The 12,699-nt window shown below is 33.0% G+C and overlaps 1 protein-coding gene across 17 annotated transcripts in view; it reads left to right on the plus strand.

Annotated features, from left to right (window-relative positions):
* Nucleotides 1–12,699, plus strand: part of AMPdeam (AMP deaminase) — a 139,767-nt gene that overhangs the window by 69,218 nt on the left and 57,850 nt on the right. For all 17 annotated transcript variants that reach the window (XM_067120216.1, XM_067120218.1, XM_067120219.1 and 14 more), the window contains 2 exons: nt 9,420–9,484; nt 10,931–11,061. In XM_067120216.1, coding sequence (XP_066976317.1) covers nt 9,420–9,484; nt 10,931–11,061 — 196 coding nt within the window. The remainder of the gene's footprint in view (nt 1–9,419; nt 9,485–10,930; nt 11,062–12,699) is intronic.

Below are 12,699 nucleotides of genomic sequence, written 5' to 3' on the forward strand. Positions count from 1 at the left end.
ACTGTTCCTTGGTGGAATTTTTTGAAACTGAGGTGACCTTGGCAGATGGCTTTAATTCTGTCATTGTCTCTCGTTTTCTAGTCACTACAAAATTCTGAAAATCTGCCTTCACATGATTAATTATTTTGAAAGTTAAGGGACAGAAGGCTGGGGCTACTTGGTGAGCAACTTGGTTCTTATTCAAAATGGAAGGAGACATCTATTTTCCATTGACCTGGTAAAGGGTGTCTTCTATAGCTTTCAGTGTCATAGGCACAGGTAACAGAACCGTTTCTTTTAGTGGTTTCTCCATGTCTAACCCAGGTCGTTGTTTATATCCAATCCTAGGCTATTTGGTTTACAGTATTATATAAAACAGTAACTTAATAATGTGTAACCTTATAGCTAGGCTATCACTTACTCTAATCTAGGCTACTGCCTAATCCAGATTATTTAATTCACACTTAGGGTATGGGTTACATTAAACACAATAACTTTAATATGTAGTCTTAAGCTTGGCTACCTAATAATGTGTAACCTTATAACTAGGCTACCACTTGCTCTAATCTATGCTACTGCCTAATCCAGATTATTTAATTCACACTTAGGGTATGGGTTACATTAAACACAATAACTTTAATGTGTTGCCTTAAGCTAGGCTACCATCTCATATAGCACAGATTACCCTTTCATTATAGCTAGGCTACCATTTTATTTTGCCCAGATTATTGTTATCTAATTCTAGGGTCCATGGTCTAAGCTAGGCTACTGCTTAGACCCATAATAGGGGGTCTTAAAAGGTTCTTACTTACCTTAATTTAGGTTACTGCCTAATCCAGGTTATTTAGTTCACACTTATGGATATGTAATCCAAGGTTATGGGCTACAGACAACATTGACTATTAATCTAGTCTTAATTATTCTCACTTACTCTGATGTAGGCTACTGCCTAGATTATTGTAGACATCATATATCTGAAAGGATTTTCTATATTAATGATAAATTGTGAACATGTCTTTTAGTTCAAACATGTAATTAGAAGGATAAAGTCTTTAAAAAAAATTTGCGCCTTTTCAAAACTTGTGATCTACGATCACGAGTAAGCGCTGACCATGTGCTAGCGCAAGAAACGAGTTTCCAGCTTATACACAAATCAGTCACCAATTCCAAAAGTTGAAAACTAAAACTTCAACTGGCACTTAAAATTAAGCACTTAACTTGCAATTTTAGAAGTTTCCATGAGCCTCGCTAATGAAATCGGAGAAAAAGCCGAGTTTTTGGAGCGCTGGTAATCGCACTAAACCATACTTGCATTGACCAAGAAGAGTAATGGCTTCTTGGTCCCTGTGCGATTCGGTTTGTCAGCAGTATGGCAGACTGCTCCTGCGTATTAATCACTTCTTCCTCTAGCAGGTTTTGACAATGGAAACAACCCAGATACAGCTTCGCTGAAGATAAGGTATAGTGCCCTCTTGTCTTTGAGTCATATTCCATCATGTGTTCTAGTGTTTATCACTGTGACACAATACCTGGCCACAAAACCATATAAAAGAATTCTTTGATATTAGTTTGGTCAACATGGAGCTCTGGTAGACCATGGAAGGGGAACTCCTTGAGGACAAAACAAGTGACTACACTATCAAAAAGCAAACAAAAACCTGAATGTAGTATGAAATATCATTAAGGAGACTTAATTTTTTGTTTTTAATAACAATGTTCCAATATAGATCATGTAAATTATTTTAAAAGCCTGTGTTGTTTTAGTTTGATTTAAAAACACATGAATTAGGGACCTGTGTTTTCCATTTCCCTTGGGGAAGTCTTATGCTCTTTTCATTGGAGTTGATAGTTTTTTTGTTTCAGTAGCGCATTATTTTATGACCTCAGGCACAATTTATGAAAATGTCACTTGTTGCAATGTCTTTAAATTATTTTACATAAATTATTAGTTTTACTTTTGAATATTTGCAGCTGATGTTTGGTACCTCTTTTCTAGCAGTTTGTTGCATGTATTTAACTTGTCAAATCTCAGGTTGCATGAATAGTTACTTTTTATTATTGTCAGTTATGCCTGCTTCTTACTGCTAGCATTTTTTGCAGTGGCTGTCATCTAATGCCTAGGATATAATTTTCATTTGAATAGTCTGTTTTGCCAGCAGTATGAAAATTTTAGTCCAACTTAAAATAAGTTTAATTGTTGCTTAAAAAGGGTGGTTTAAAAAGCCATGCAATGCATTGGAACACCTCCAATTGCTCATTTTGTTAAAGTTGTTTTGCCTGCTTTTTGGCACTATGGACAGATTACGGAATTTTAAAGCTGAATTTAATCTTATTTTTGTTGCTGATAGAATTAGGTGTTTTGTTAATTTTTTTTATAAGTGAGCATCTGATGTGTGAACTCTATGGTAATTAAATTAATCTTTATTTTTGGAGATACAGTATGCTATTAATGTAGAAAACTATGAAATACATTTTGGTTGTAATAGTAGAACTTTCATGCAATTTACCAATAAAGTAATTTATTTTAATGTAGCCAAGTAATCACTTTGAGTACTATTTGTTTTATTATATGTGCAAAGGTAATTATGATACATACAGTGAAAATGAAATAGTGAATTGGAAATTGCATCAGAGATCTTAGCAAGAATCTTCCTTGAAGGACTGATATTTGCAATTAATGTAATTGCTTTATGTACTTCATAACACAAAGTCCCCTGGGGTTCTGACACATTATCAGAATTAATAAAAACTAAACACTTAATAGAAAGAGATGTAGATACTCTGGATGGAAGATACAAGAAACTTCCAAGTAAACAATCCATGCAAGGCAAAAGATTACTTAAAATGGGAACCATTATTGTACTTTAAGAATTATATCTTGGAAGCAGAATGTTGGTTATATCCAGAGGTACCCTTTAAGACAAGTATGGCTGAGATTCTGCAAAATCAAGGGAAGTTTTACTGGTTCTCCAAGACATGCTCTTCTCTATATGTAATTGAGATAAAATTCGTAATGCTGTACATTTTAAGTTTTTAATATTCTATGAAAATATTTTGGTACACTTATTGCTATTTTATGAAAACATTTTGAAATGCTTGTTAGTACATAGCAAAAGCCATTCCCAATTAGAGCTAACAGGATTTTTTAAACATGTAAACATGATACAGTACTTCCTTCAGCACTAGATTTTCCCCCCTCTGTGGATTGTGTAAAGTGTGTGTATATACACACTGTCATGTGTGTACAAAACATATGCATATATTCCTGAACATCATAAGCTACATATTAGAGCATATAATGTGTAAAGGCCCACATATATTATCAATACAGAAGGATATAAATCTTTCTTTTGTGTAGGATTTGCTGCAATATTGTCAAATGAAACAAGCCAATTAGTAATTTTCAGTGCATTCTAGACATGCTTTAGGGTCCCTTCAAAGGTGTCCTGAAAATTTTTTTTGTTTAACAAATCAAGTTCTAATTCACACAGAGACCAACATATTGAAAAAGGGTCTCAGTATATAAAGGCAGTAAAGGAGATAAAGGAGCTGATAAAAGAGCCAAAGCTGCAAACACTATGACTAGATTAAATGTACCTGTTCCCATCAGTGATTTTTTACTATACTTACAACTTTAAAACTTTTCTTCAGTAAATAGCAGAGGTTAGAAGAATAAGCCCTACAATGATAAATTAAGCTGTTGGTTAGTGGTATTCCTCATTCCAAAATGAATAACATTTGAAGTAATTGTATTCCGTCTTCAAATTAGTTGCGCTGGTCTGACACTTGGTATTTGATGAATAACCCACACAACCAAATCTTTTTTGTCAGATAATGTAAAACAATATTTACAGTCAAACATGTCTTTAGTGACTGTCCATCTTTCAACCAACAATATATATCAAACATCAGAAATAAATCCTTGAAATAAGTAATTTTGATATTCTTCAAAATTTTCAATCTGATTCCATTTTAAGGGGCTGTAGTACATTAAATAAAATCCAAGAGAGTTCATGAAGAACAAACCTATGGGCTAGTCATGTGAGGATTAAAAATGTTAATCAGTAATGAATTTAAAATACTTGTTAATGATAATAATAATGCCTGGATGGCAGCACTAGCTTTTCTCAATGAGTTTAACCAATAATGTGTTCAAGCAGTAAAGGTTAATTTTGAGACTGGTTTTTTTGTAGTCTCAAATGTTATACTTTTGCTTGACAACTGTCCTGCCCATCCTCAGGTACAGGAAGTTATGAATGGGAATGTTTGATAGTGTATTTTCCACCTAATGTCACATCTTTGATCTAGCCCATTGATCAAGGGTTCATTATGAAATTCAGAAGCAGCTACCTAGCATTCTTTGCACAAAAATAATTGAATTCCAACCTCTGTGTCCAAGACTCCCAGCATGAATTCATCCTCAGAGATGCCATTTACATGACTGCCATAGCCTTGCATGATGTGAAGTCCACTTTGGAATGGGCATTGAGAACATTTCTCAGGAGGATGGGGTATCCAGGATGAAGCTAGGATTTAGAAACAGGAGAGCAATTGATTGCTAACACAGATGGTGGTTGTTGACTGTTGGGAAAGGAGGATGATGAACCAGTGATCTGAGTGTTGACAGTTGACGAAGTAATCTTGTGTTCATGTTTGAAAGTACTTTATATATATCAACAGATTGGAAGTTGTGCGATACCATCTGATGTAAGGGGACTTCCAGACTTAAAAAACATCCTCAGTAAACAGGCCACCATTTTTGGCATGGTTAAGAAAGCCATTGCCTTCTCATCTGACGCTTCTTCTTTGCATGCAACAATCCGTGAACCACCTCTTTCTTGGTCTGTGCTTTCTAGTACCAGTGCTGAGTCTCATATCCTGGAGCTTGATGAACATGAACTTCAAGGTATGGATGATATCCTGACTCCTAGAGACTCAAGAGCCCAAGAACTTGGAGGTTGTTTACCACAGTCTGATATTATTGACCCTTAGCCTTTAGAGGTTGTTGATCCAGAGACCAGCTGCTTGTTTTAATGGCCATCTTCAGCTCTTGATCCCCTCTTGCTGTAGGTCTCAGTTGCAACCGTGTACATATTGTAAACGATAGAATTTAAGTAAATGAAATGTTGACATTTATCTTCTTTAGAATTCTGTAGGGGGAGGTAGATTGTAGGATTGTTTGTTTGACCATATTACAACAAGAAAACTCTTCAGTTTTAAGATTGGTATTGATACTACTGATATTTACAGACAGGGTAAAACATTTATTTAGGTTTACCTAGTTATACAGTAAAGTATAGTACAGTACAACATAGTACAGGCCAATGCATGTACATAGTGTACATGTACAGTACTTGTATTTTTGGGGGGAGGGGAATGTTCTAGGAGGGGGTTGAGATGGTATAATCAGATGTTTGAGCAATTGTGCTGTATTTGGAAAGGAATCACTGGTTTAACTATGTATTAATTTTGTGATGTTTTTTAGACCAGCAAAACATGTTAGGAACTGAAAGAGTAGGTGACTCTTTTCTTTAGAATATTTACTGTTTTGGAATGAGTTGGGTCTCTTGAATGCTGATTACAGTAATCAGACTTCTGCTGTAAATCCTATGGATCAGGCTTTAAGAACTGAGATTTTGTTTTAGTTTAATAATAATGATAATTATTGGTTGGTTTGTGTTTTGCATCATGTATTACTATTTCTTTCAAAAAATTTTTGTGAAATATGTTTGGCAAATGCATATTGTACCTGATTTTGTAAGTTTCAAAATCACAGAATTTGAAAAATATTTAGGAAATTCTTAGGTTCGTTGTTTTGTGAGAGAAAAAATTAATATACTATATGTGTTGGAAAATGGAAGAGTTGGGGATAAATATTTTGACATTGATTCTCATTTGTTGAAATTTGCAGTAAATTTTTATACTTTCCAGCTTTTTATGAATTGGGAACATAACTGCGTAAAGTTTTGTGGTATTTCTCCAGAACAGCAGGAAGAAAGATGGTTTCTTACAACATCATTATGCAGAACAACTTAAAACTTGTTTGATTTAGTGTCAGCTTTATGGCAATAAATTTCTCTTGAGAATGAGATTTTGTACGTAAATTTTGTTAATAAATCTTTTTTACAAGATTATTGAGCATAATTTTGCTATAAGAACCCCTTCAGCATTGGAGAACACTTCAGAGATCAGAACCATCTTTATATACAGATGCAATAGTGAGATTTCAAAAGAACATGTACACCTTTTTTTTACCTTCTGAAATTTTGGGGTAATAATTTTTGGGGGATAGGGTACAGTATATAGTAAAACATATATACTTGTCCATTTTTCTGACTACTTCGTGTATAACAGAACACAAATATAGAAAATATTTCATGTATAACAACATAATTGTAGAAAATATTTCATGTATATCGAAACATAATTGTAGAAAACATTTCATGTATATCAGAACATAATTGTAAAACTTAACCCACATCAATAATAAACGTTTAGATTCATGTTTGCATTATACTGTATGTGGTATGGGTGTGTTTAATTGGGGCAGAGCATGTTTGCACCAGGAGAGGTAATTATTTAATATTACTGTACTTACAAATGCAGTGCTGTTTTTTAACTGAACTTCGGAAGTACAGTATTCAAGCTGTACAAATTGAACAAAATTAAAGTACAGTGTATTCTAATAGAGCCAAATTTACTAAAAGTTTTCCTTGGATAATGACATAGTTCTTCCACAAGGCTGCTAGCTAATTTGGCTTCAGTTAAGTTTGCATTATGACCAAAACAAATCATCACATTCTGTAAAAAGTACAGTACTGTACTGTATATGTTTTAATTTTAATTCATATATGTACTGTATTCCATTATATAATAAAAACTAACAGGCTCATCATATTGATTCAAGTGACTTAGACTATAAAATGTATTGATTATATGACATTCTTTATGCTCTATTGACAATTCTTGATTAATTGGAAATCCATTAACTAAATGCTTTTGAGATACTGAAGATCATTGCAGAAATTCTTCACACCAGTTCATGCGTTACCAAAGTGACAGTGCAAACTTCTTTGAAGAGTCATGCAAGTCATGAACCTTTTTCACTATCAGCAGTTTTTGAATGGACGAAACAATTGTTTTCCTGCATTTTGGTTTCGCCATCTCCAGTTTTCATTGCTGTTTACTCAAGGATATGAGGTTACATCTTTAGATCTGAAACATCAGTTATTATACAGTGTTAGTTGAGAGGAGAAATATAGTGTTTAGTATTTTGAAAAATGTGTCTCATCTGCAATGGTATATTTGTAGCCTGGTGCTCTTTGCCTGCTGTGTAGTTATGTGTTTGAAATTGAATGTATTTCAAGTCAGTTAATTAGGATTTTTGTCTATACTGTACAGTATTATGTTTCCATAAAGTCTTGCATAAAGTATTTATGTTCAGGAATGAATCTAACATCCTACTTAATATATTGAGTTCTACATTTAATTATAGATACAGTACTGTACAAATGAAAGTACCATTGAGAATACTGCTCTAAATTGAAATATTCAATAGATGGCATCCATGTTAGGTTACACTTTTTCCTTTCTCTGATGAGACTTCACAGGAGGAAAATTTTTAACTGCACAGTTTTGAACTTGAAAGGAATACAGTATTGTAAGTGACATGGATTTCTGGTGTGGTAGTAATGAGAGTAAGTATTTTAGTTTTATTTCAGTATCTCTCTTGTGGATGGAATTCAGTCTAAACAGATAGCTGTTGAGTTGTTGAGGTCATTGAAGCAAGTATCAGAATTTAAAAAGATTGATGTCTCTTTCAAATTCAGCAATAAAACTAATTATCTCATAAAATACTGTACTCCAAATTCTGATTTTTTTCGGATTTTTATCCCTAAAACGCCAAGAACATATTAATATAAATGTCATTTGTGTATGTTGTACTTAATGCAGAAGTACAATGTGATGATGTAACTAAGTTGATGTGTTTTTCAGAGAACTACATATATTCTTTTTTATGAGTAAATATTTGAAAAAGTTCTTTTTAACTTTTAAATTTTACTAGAGTAGTTTTGTTTAAGGTATAAATAGAAATGCATGCAAGCACAAAAAGCATAGGTTATGGTGGATACATGCTACATAATTTTGAAAATATTCATTAGGACTGTATTATTAGCTTTTTCAGCTTCATGGAGGAAACAAAGCTTATGAATTTAAATTTTCATCCTCCAGGGTGAGAAAAGAAATTTCAGTATTCAGAGGAGGAAGAAATATTGAAGTATTTTTACCAAGTTCACCGAAGGTTGAATTACATACTCTTGGTGCCTTCATTTTTTGCCTGAAGCCTGTATCACATTTTAACTAACAGACAAAAAATTTTTCCCAGTATAATTGATTTGACAAGTTTTTAATTTGGAGTTGGTTCCTGCCCTTGCAGTCATTGCAGTTGATCACTAAAATAACACATTTTAGTACAGATTTATTGACGATCCTCTCTTATCTTCAGTATTCAAATGAAACTACAGTATTGTTTGTAATATCCAAATTTTATTTTTGGAGCAAGTATATTTTGTTATGAAAAATAGATGGAAGGCAAGTCAAAAGATGGTAATCACTTGTGGTGTAGGAGACCATTGCAATTACAATGCCAGTTTAATTTTTTAATATAGCATAAAATTTTCAGCACATCATTGCACATAAATTTGTGATGAACAGCAGGCTAAGGAGAGTGATGAGTTAAACCCTGTGGAAAATATAAAAGTATATTTTAAGTATTTTAACAGTAGGAAATTCCAATGGAATATTGTTTTAATATTTTTGTAACATTCTCTCATGGACTTAAAATATTATTTAAAAAAAGTACAATATGCTTTGAGCTTCTGCTTTTGAGTTGCTCCTTTTCTTTACATTTTCTTTGAGTTTTGACGGATGTTATGAAAAAAATATTAATCTTTCTGTTGTGAAGTAGATATATTTTCGCATTTCATTTTTGCACTAGCTTTTAGTTTGATGGAACCAGCTAAAATAGAGAATGATTCATGACCAGCACAGAGGAGAAAGTATTATAACAGTGTTGTTGTTGTGTAGAAATGGTAGGCATGAAATTATTCATGCAGGTAATTACCACTTGTTTGGATTGAATTGTCACCTTTAGGCTATGTGCAACATATTGGCACTTAAATGGCAGTGAAGTTGCTGTTAACAGATAATCATTGATAATTTTGCAGTTTTGTATATGACAAATATACTTCATTTACATGAGGTCATTATTCGTTTTTCCAAACTATGGCTTTTGTAGATGTCTCTATGCATTATTGGTGCAGTGTACAGTATTTTGTATTTTGCAGTTGATCTCTGCTTTTGACATTGAATACATGAAGTTGTATAACATTTTGTTAGGAATGTGGATAATGTATCTAAATCTAAGACCATAATTTCAGATGCCTGTTGAAGATATCTCCAAGTCATCGAAGCTCCTGATAGAGGCTCTAAGATTGCGAGAAAGGTAAGCTTTGTGAGCATTAATTGTCTTTAGTGATGACTTGTGGTTGTTTACAGATTAAGTCATTATGGCAACAAATACATTTGATTTTAATGTTTAGAGTAAAATCTAATTTTTTAAAGGGAATTGAGTAGTCATATATAAATGTTTCAGACTTCAAGTTAAATGTACAGCAACTACAGTACATAATTTCACATTTGATGCTTTATCCAAATTCAGTGATAGGTTATCTGATGAGATATTAAAAATTGAGCTTGACCCTACTTGACATGATTTCCTAAATGTACTTGTTGCAGTATAAATATTTTTCAATATCACAATGCATCGTGATCTCATCATTTTGGATTCCTCACATGTCCTGCTTTTTATACATTTTTGCTCAGTGTATATTGTAAAAGCAATACCTTCACAATTCAGATTTTTTCAAGACAAAATTAGTTTTCCATGGAGACCGCTCACTCCCGTATACCCACATTCATGGTCTTTGAATATTCCCAGACACTGTTCTTGTCTAACAGACTAAAGAAAAGCAGAAGTGATACAATACATGAACCATGTGGACATTCAGTTCCTCTTAATCACTTCCCTCATTGTATGTATATTATGGATACGAGGCTGCAAGATTTGTAGCACTAGACAAAACAGTAAAACAGATAATTATTTATCTAGATAATAATAGAAACACTTATACAAGAAAGAAAACCCAGAAATACAAAATAGAGATGAACATGAAAAATATATAAAATTTACAATGATGTTTATGTGTAAGAGTAAGATCGTTCTCACTCTTTGTGCACAACATAACTGAAAATGATGCAAAGTGTGCACCAGCATCAGACTAAATAAATATCAAATCACTGCGCAGTTAGCTGTAAGCACTAAACTCAAAGAATGATCACCAAACTGAGAAAGAGGTGAAAAATAAAAATGCTCGAAAATTGGTAGCAAATCACTGATGAACATGAGAATGATAGAAAAATGCAGGATTTAGAAATTAGTAGAATAATAAAACAGAAAAAATTATTAAAGTAGGTAATACTTCCTGTAAGGGAGGAGTCTAGTTAATTCTGTTAAGCTGTTAACAGCACAGCGGACACAAACAGTGACACATTTGCCTTTTTACTACTATACTGTATTAAACTAAAGAGGCAATGTCAGGGAACTTTGAGAGACCTCTGAAATGAACATATGAGTTATGGGAGTTGTGATGAAACAAATGTACGATGAAAAGTTATTACATTAATATCTTGAGGATTTTGCTCTTGATTTCAGTTTTTCTTTATAATTAGATTTTAATGCTTAAATTTCTATTCCTTGGCAAATTCTCCACTTAAAAGCTTCTAAAAAAATATCCAACACTTTTATTTGTGACCATTGAGAATTGAGCTAGTTAATTATCTGGATAAAATTCTTGAAAATAGTTCTGTAAACTCCTTTGTGCTTTTTCAGATACATGGCTTGGGGATTACAATCTTTTCCATCTGTGACAGCCAGATTTTTAAGAGAAGCTGGAATAGAAGATCCAATGAGTCAGTGTCGTAAATATGTTGGTGCCTGCAGTGATCGGAAAAGTCTTGAAGGTATGTATAATCAGGTTTTTCAGTGAGCATTTTTAGAAATCCTTTCAAGTCCTTGCTTTCAAATGCAGTATCTTTGTCAAATGTTTGAATATTGTTCTGAAAATATTCTGAAAATACTTACTGATTTTTTTGCAAGCAGAAAGTTTTTAAAATTCATTATTTTGATATTTTTCCACAAAACATTACAGAACTTTAGGTGTATGGTAGCACATATAATATCTTTACATAAAATATTTTGAGTCAGTGTTTAATATCATCTTTACTGATGGTAACTTTAAAGCATACCTGAACATAATTACCTGAGGTAACTTATTTTTAAATGTCTGTTTTGTTTTTGTAGTTATAAAGTTAAAATTTACACATCATATGCAGTAACACTTCACTAGTTGTACCACTAAATTTAACAGTTGGTTTATGTGGATTTCACATGAGAAAACAGTTGAAATATAAGCAATTTTATGTATATAAATAGCCTTGACTTGTTCACACTGGAAATTAGTCACATAAAATTTGTGTCTAGTTCTGCTGAATGAATGAGGAGTGCAAGTTTTTCAGTTGTTTGAACTTATTACTTAGTGATTAGGATTTGTGTTGAAAAATTTGTATGCAGGGAACTTAGAAGGATATTGTTAGGATTCCTTATCAAACTCTTGGCCATATAGCTGTGACACTTGCTTGATCAGAAAGTAGGACTCCAGTCTACATATTTATTACAACACCTAGCTCTAGGAAACACAGTTACCACTGTTTTAGTGGTAATGACTCTGATGCATGACTAATTGTACCATTACATCCATTGGCATTAAGGTCAGGTCAAATGCACTGCTGTTGACAACCTATCATTTTGGCTGATAAACCAGTGCCACCTTGTGGCTGGGGGGCCTTGGTAGTGAAGCTCTCATCTTTCAGAAATCAGTATATCATAGTTGATTTTAGGGTCTTGGAATTACTATATCTTAGGGGAAAGGTTGTGGATTATCACAGAAGTATTGCTTAGGTAATGCTTTCTTTCTCAAGAAAAGGACTTTTAACCACATATTTGACATTAGAAAGCTACCCGGAAATACATTCGTATACTAAGGTAGGCAACAAGATATGTTACTTAAGTTATGTATGACATTAACATTGATGTGCAATGCACACAAGTTATTTTGCACAAGGTCAGAAACAGTTCCACATATCTTCTCATCACATGCCCACACTATCTTAGTCTTTGAGAGCTCAGTTGCTGGATGCCTCATCTCTCCACTTCCTTAACCCTCTAACGCCGAGCCTCTATTTACAAAAGTGTCTGTCGTATGCCGGCGGCGTTCGGGAGTTAGCACCAAAGCGGAAAAAAAGTTTTTTTCAAAAAATCACAGCACGCTTAGTTTTTAAGATTAAGAGTTCATTTTTGGCTCCTTTTTTTGTCATTGCCTGAAGTTTAGTATGCAACCATCAGAAATTAAAAAAATATCATCACATAAATATTGAAATATATGACAGTGCAAAAAAAAATTTCATATATAATTGTATACAAATCGCGCTGTGAGCAAAACGGTTAAAGCTAACAAGTTATTTTTTTTCTTTGTATTTTACACTAATTGCAATGATTTTGGCATATAACAAATTGTAAAACGATCAAAGCAACACAGAGAA

The sequence above is a fragment of the Macrobrachium rosenbergii genome, chromosome 18 (assembly GCF_040412425.1).
Source record: "Macrobrachium rosenbergii isolate ZJJX-2024 chromosome 18, ASM4041242v1, whole genome shotgun sequence".
NCBI lineage: Eukaryota > Metazoa > Arthropoda > Malacostraca > Decapoda > Palaemonidae > Macrobrachium > Macrobrachium rosenbergii.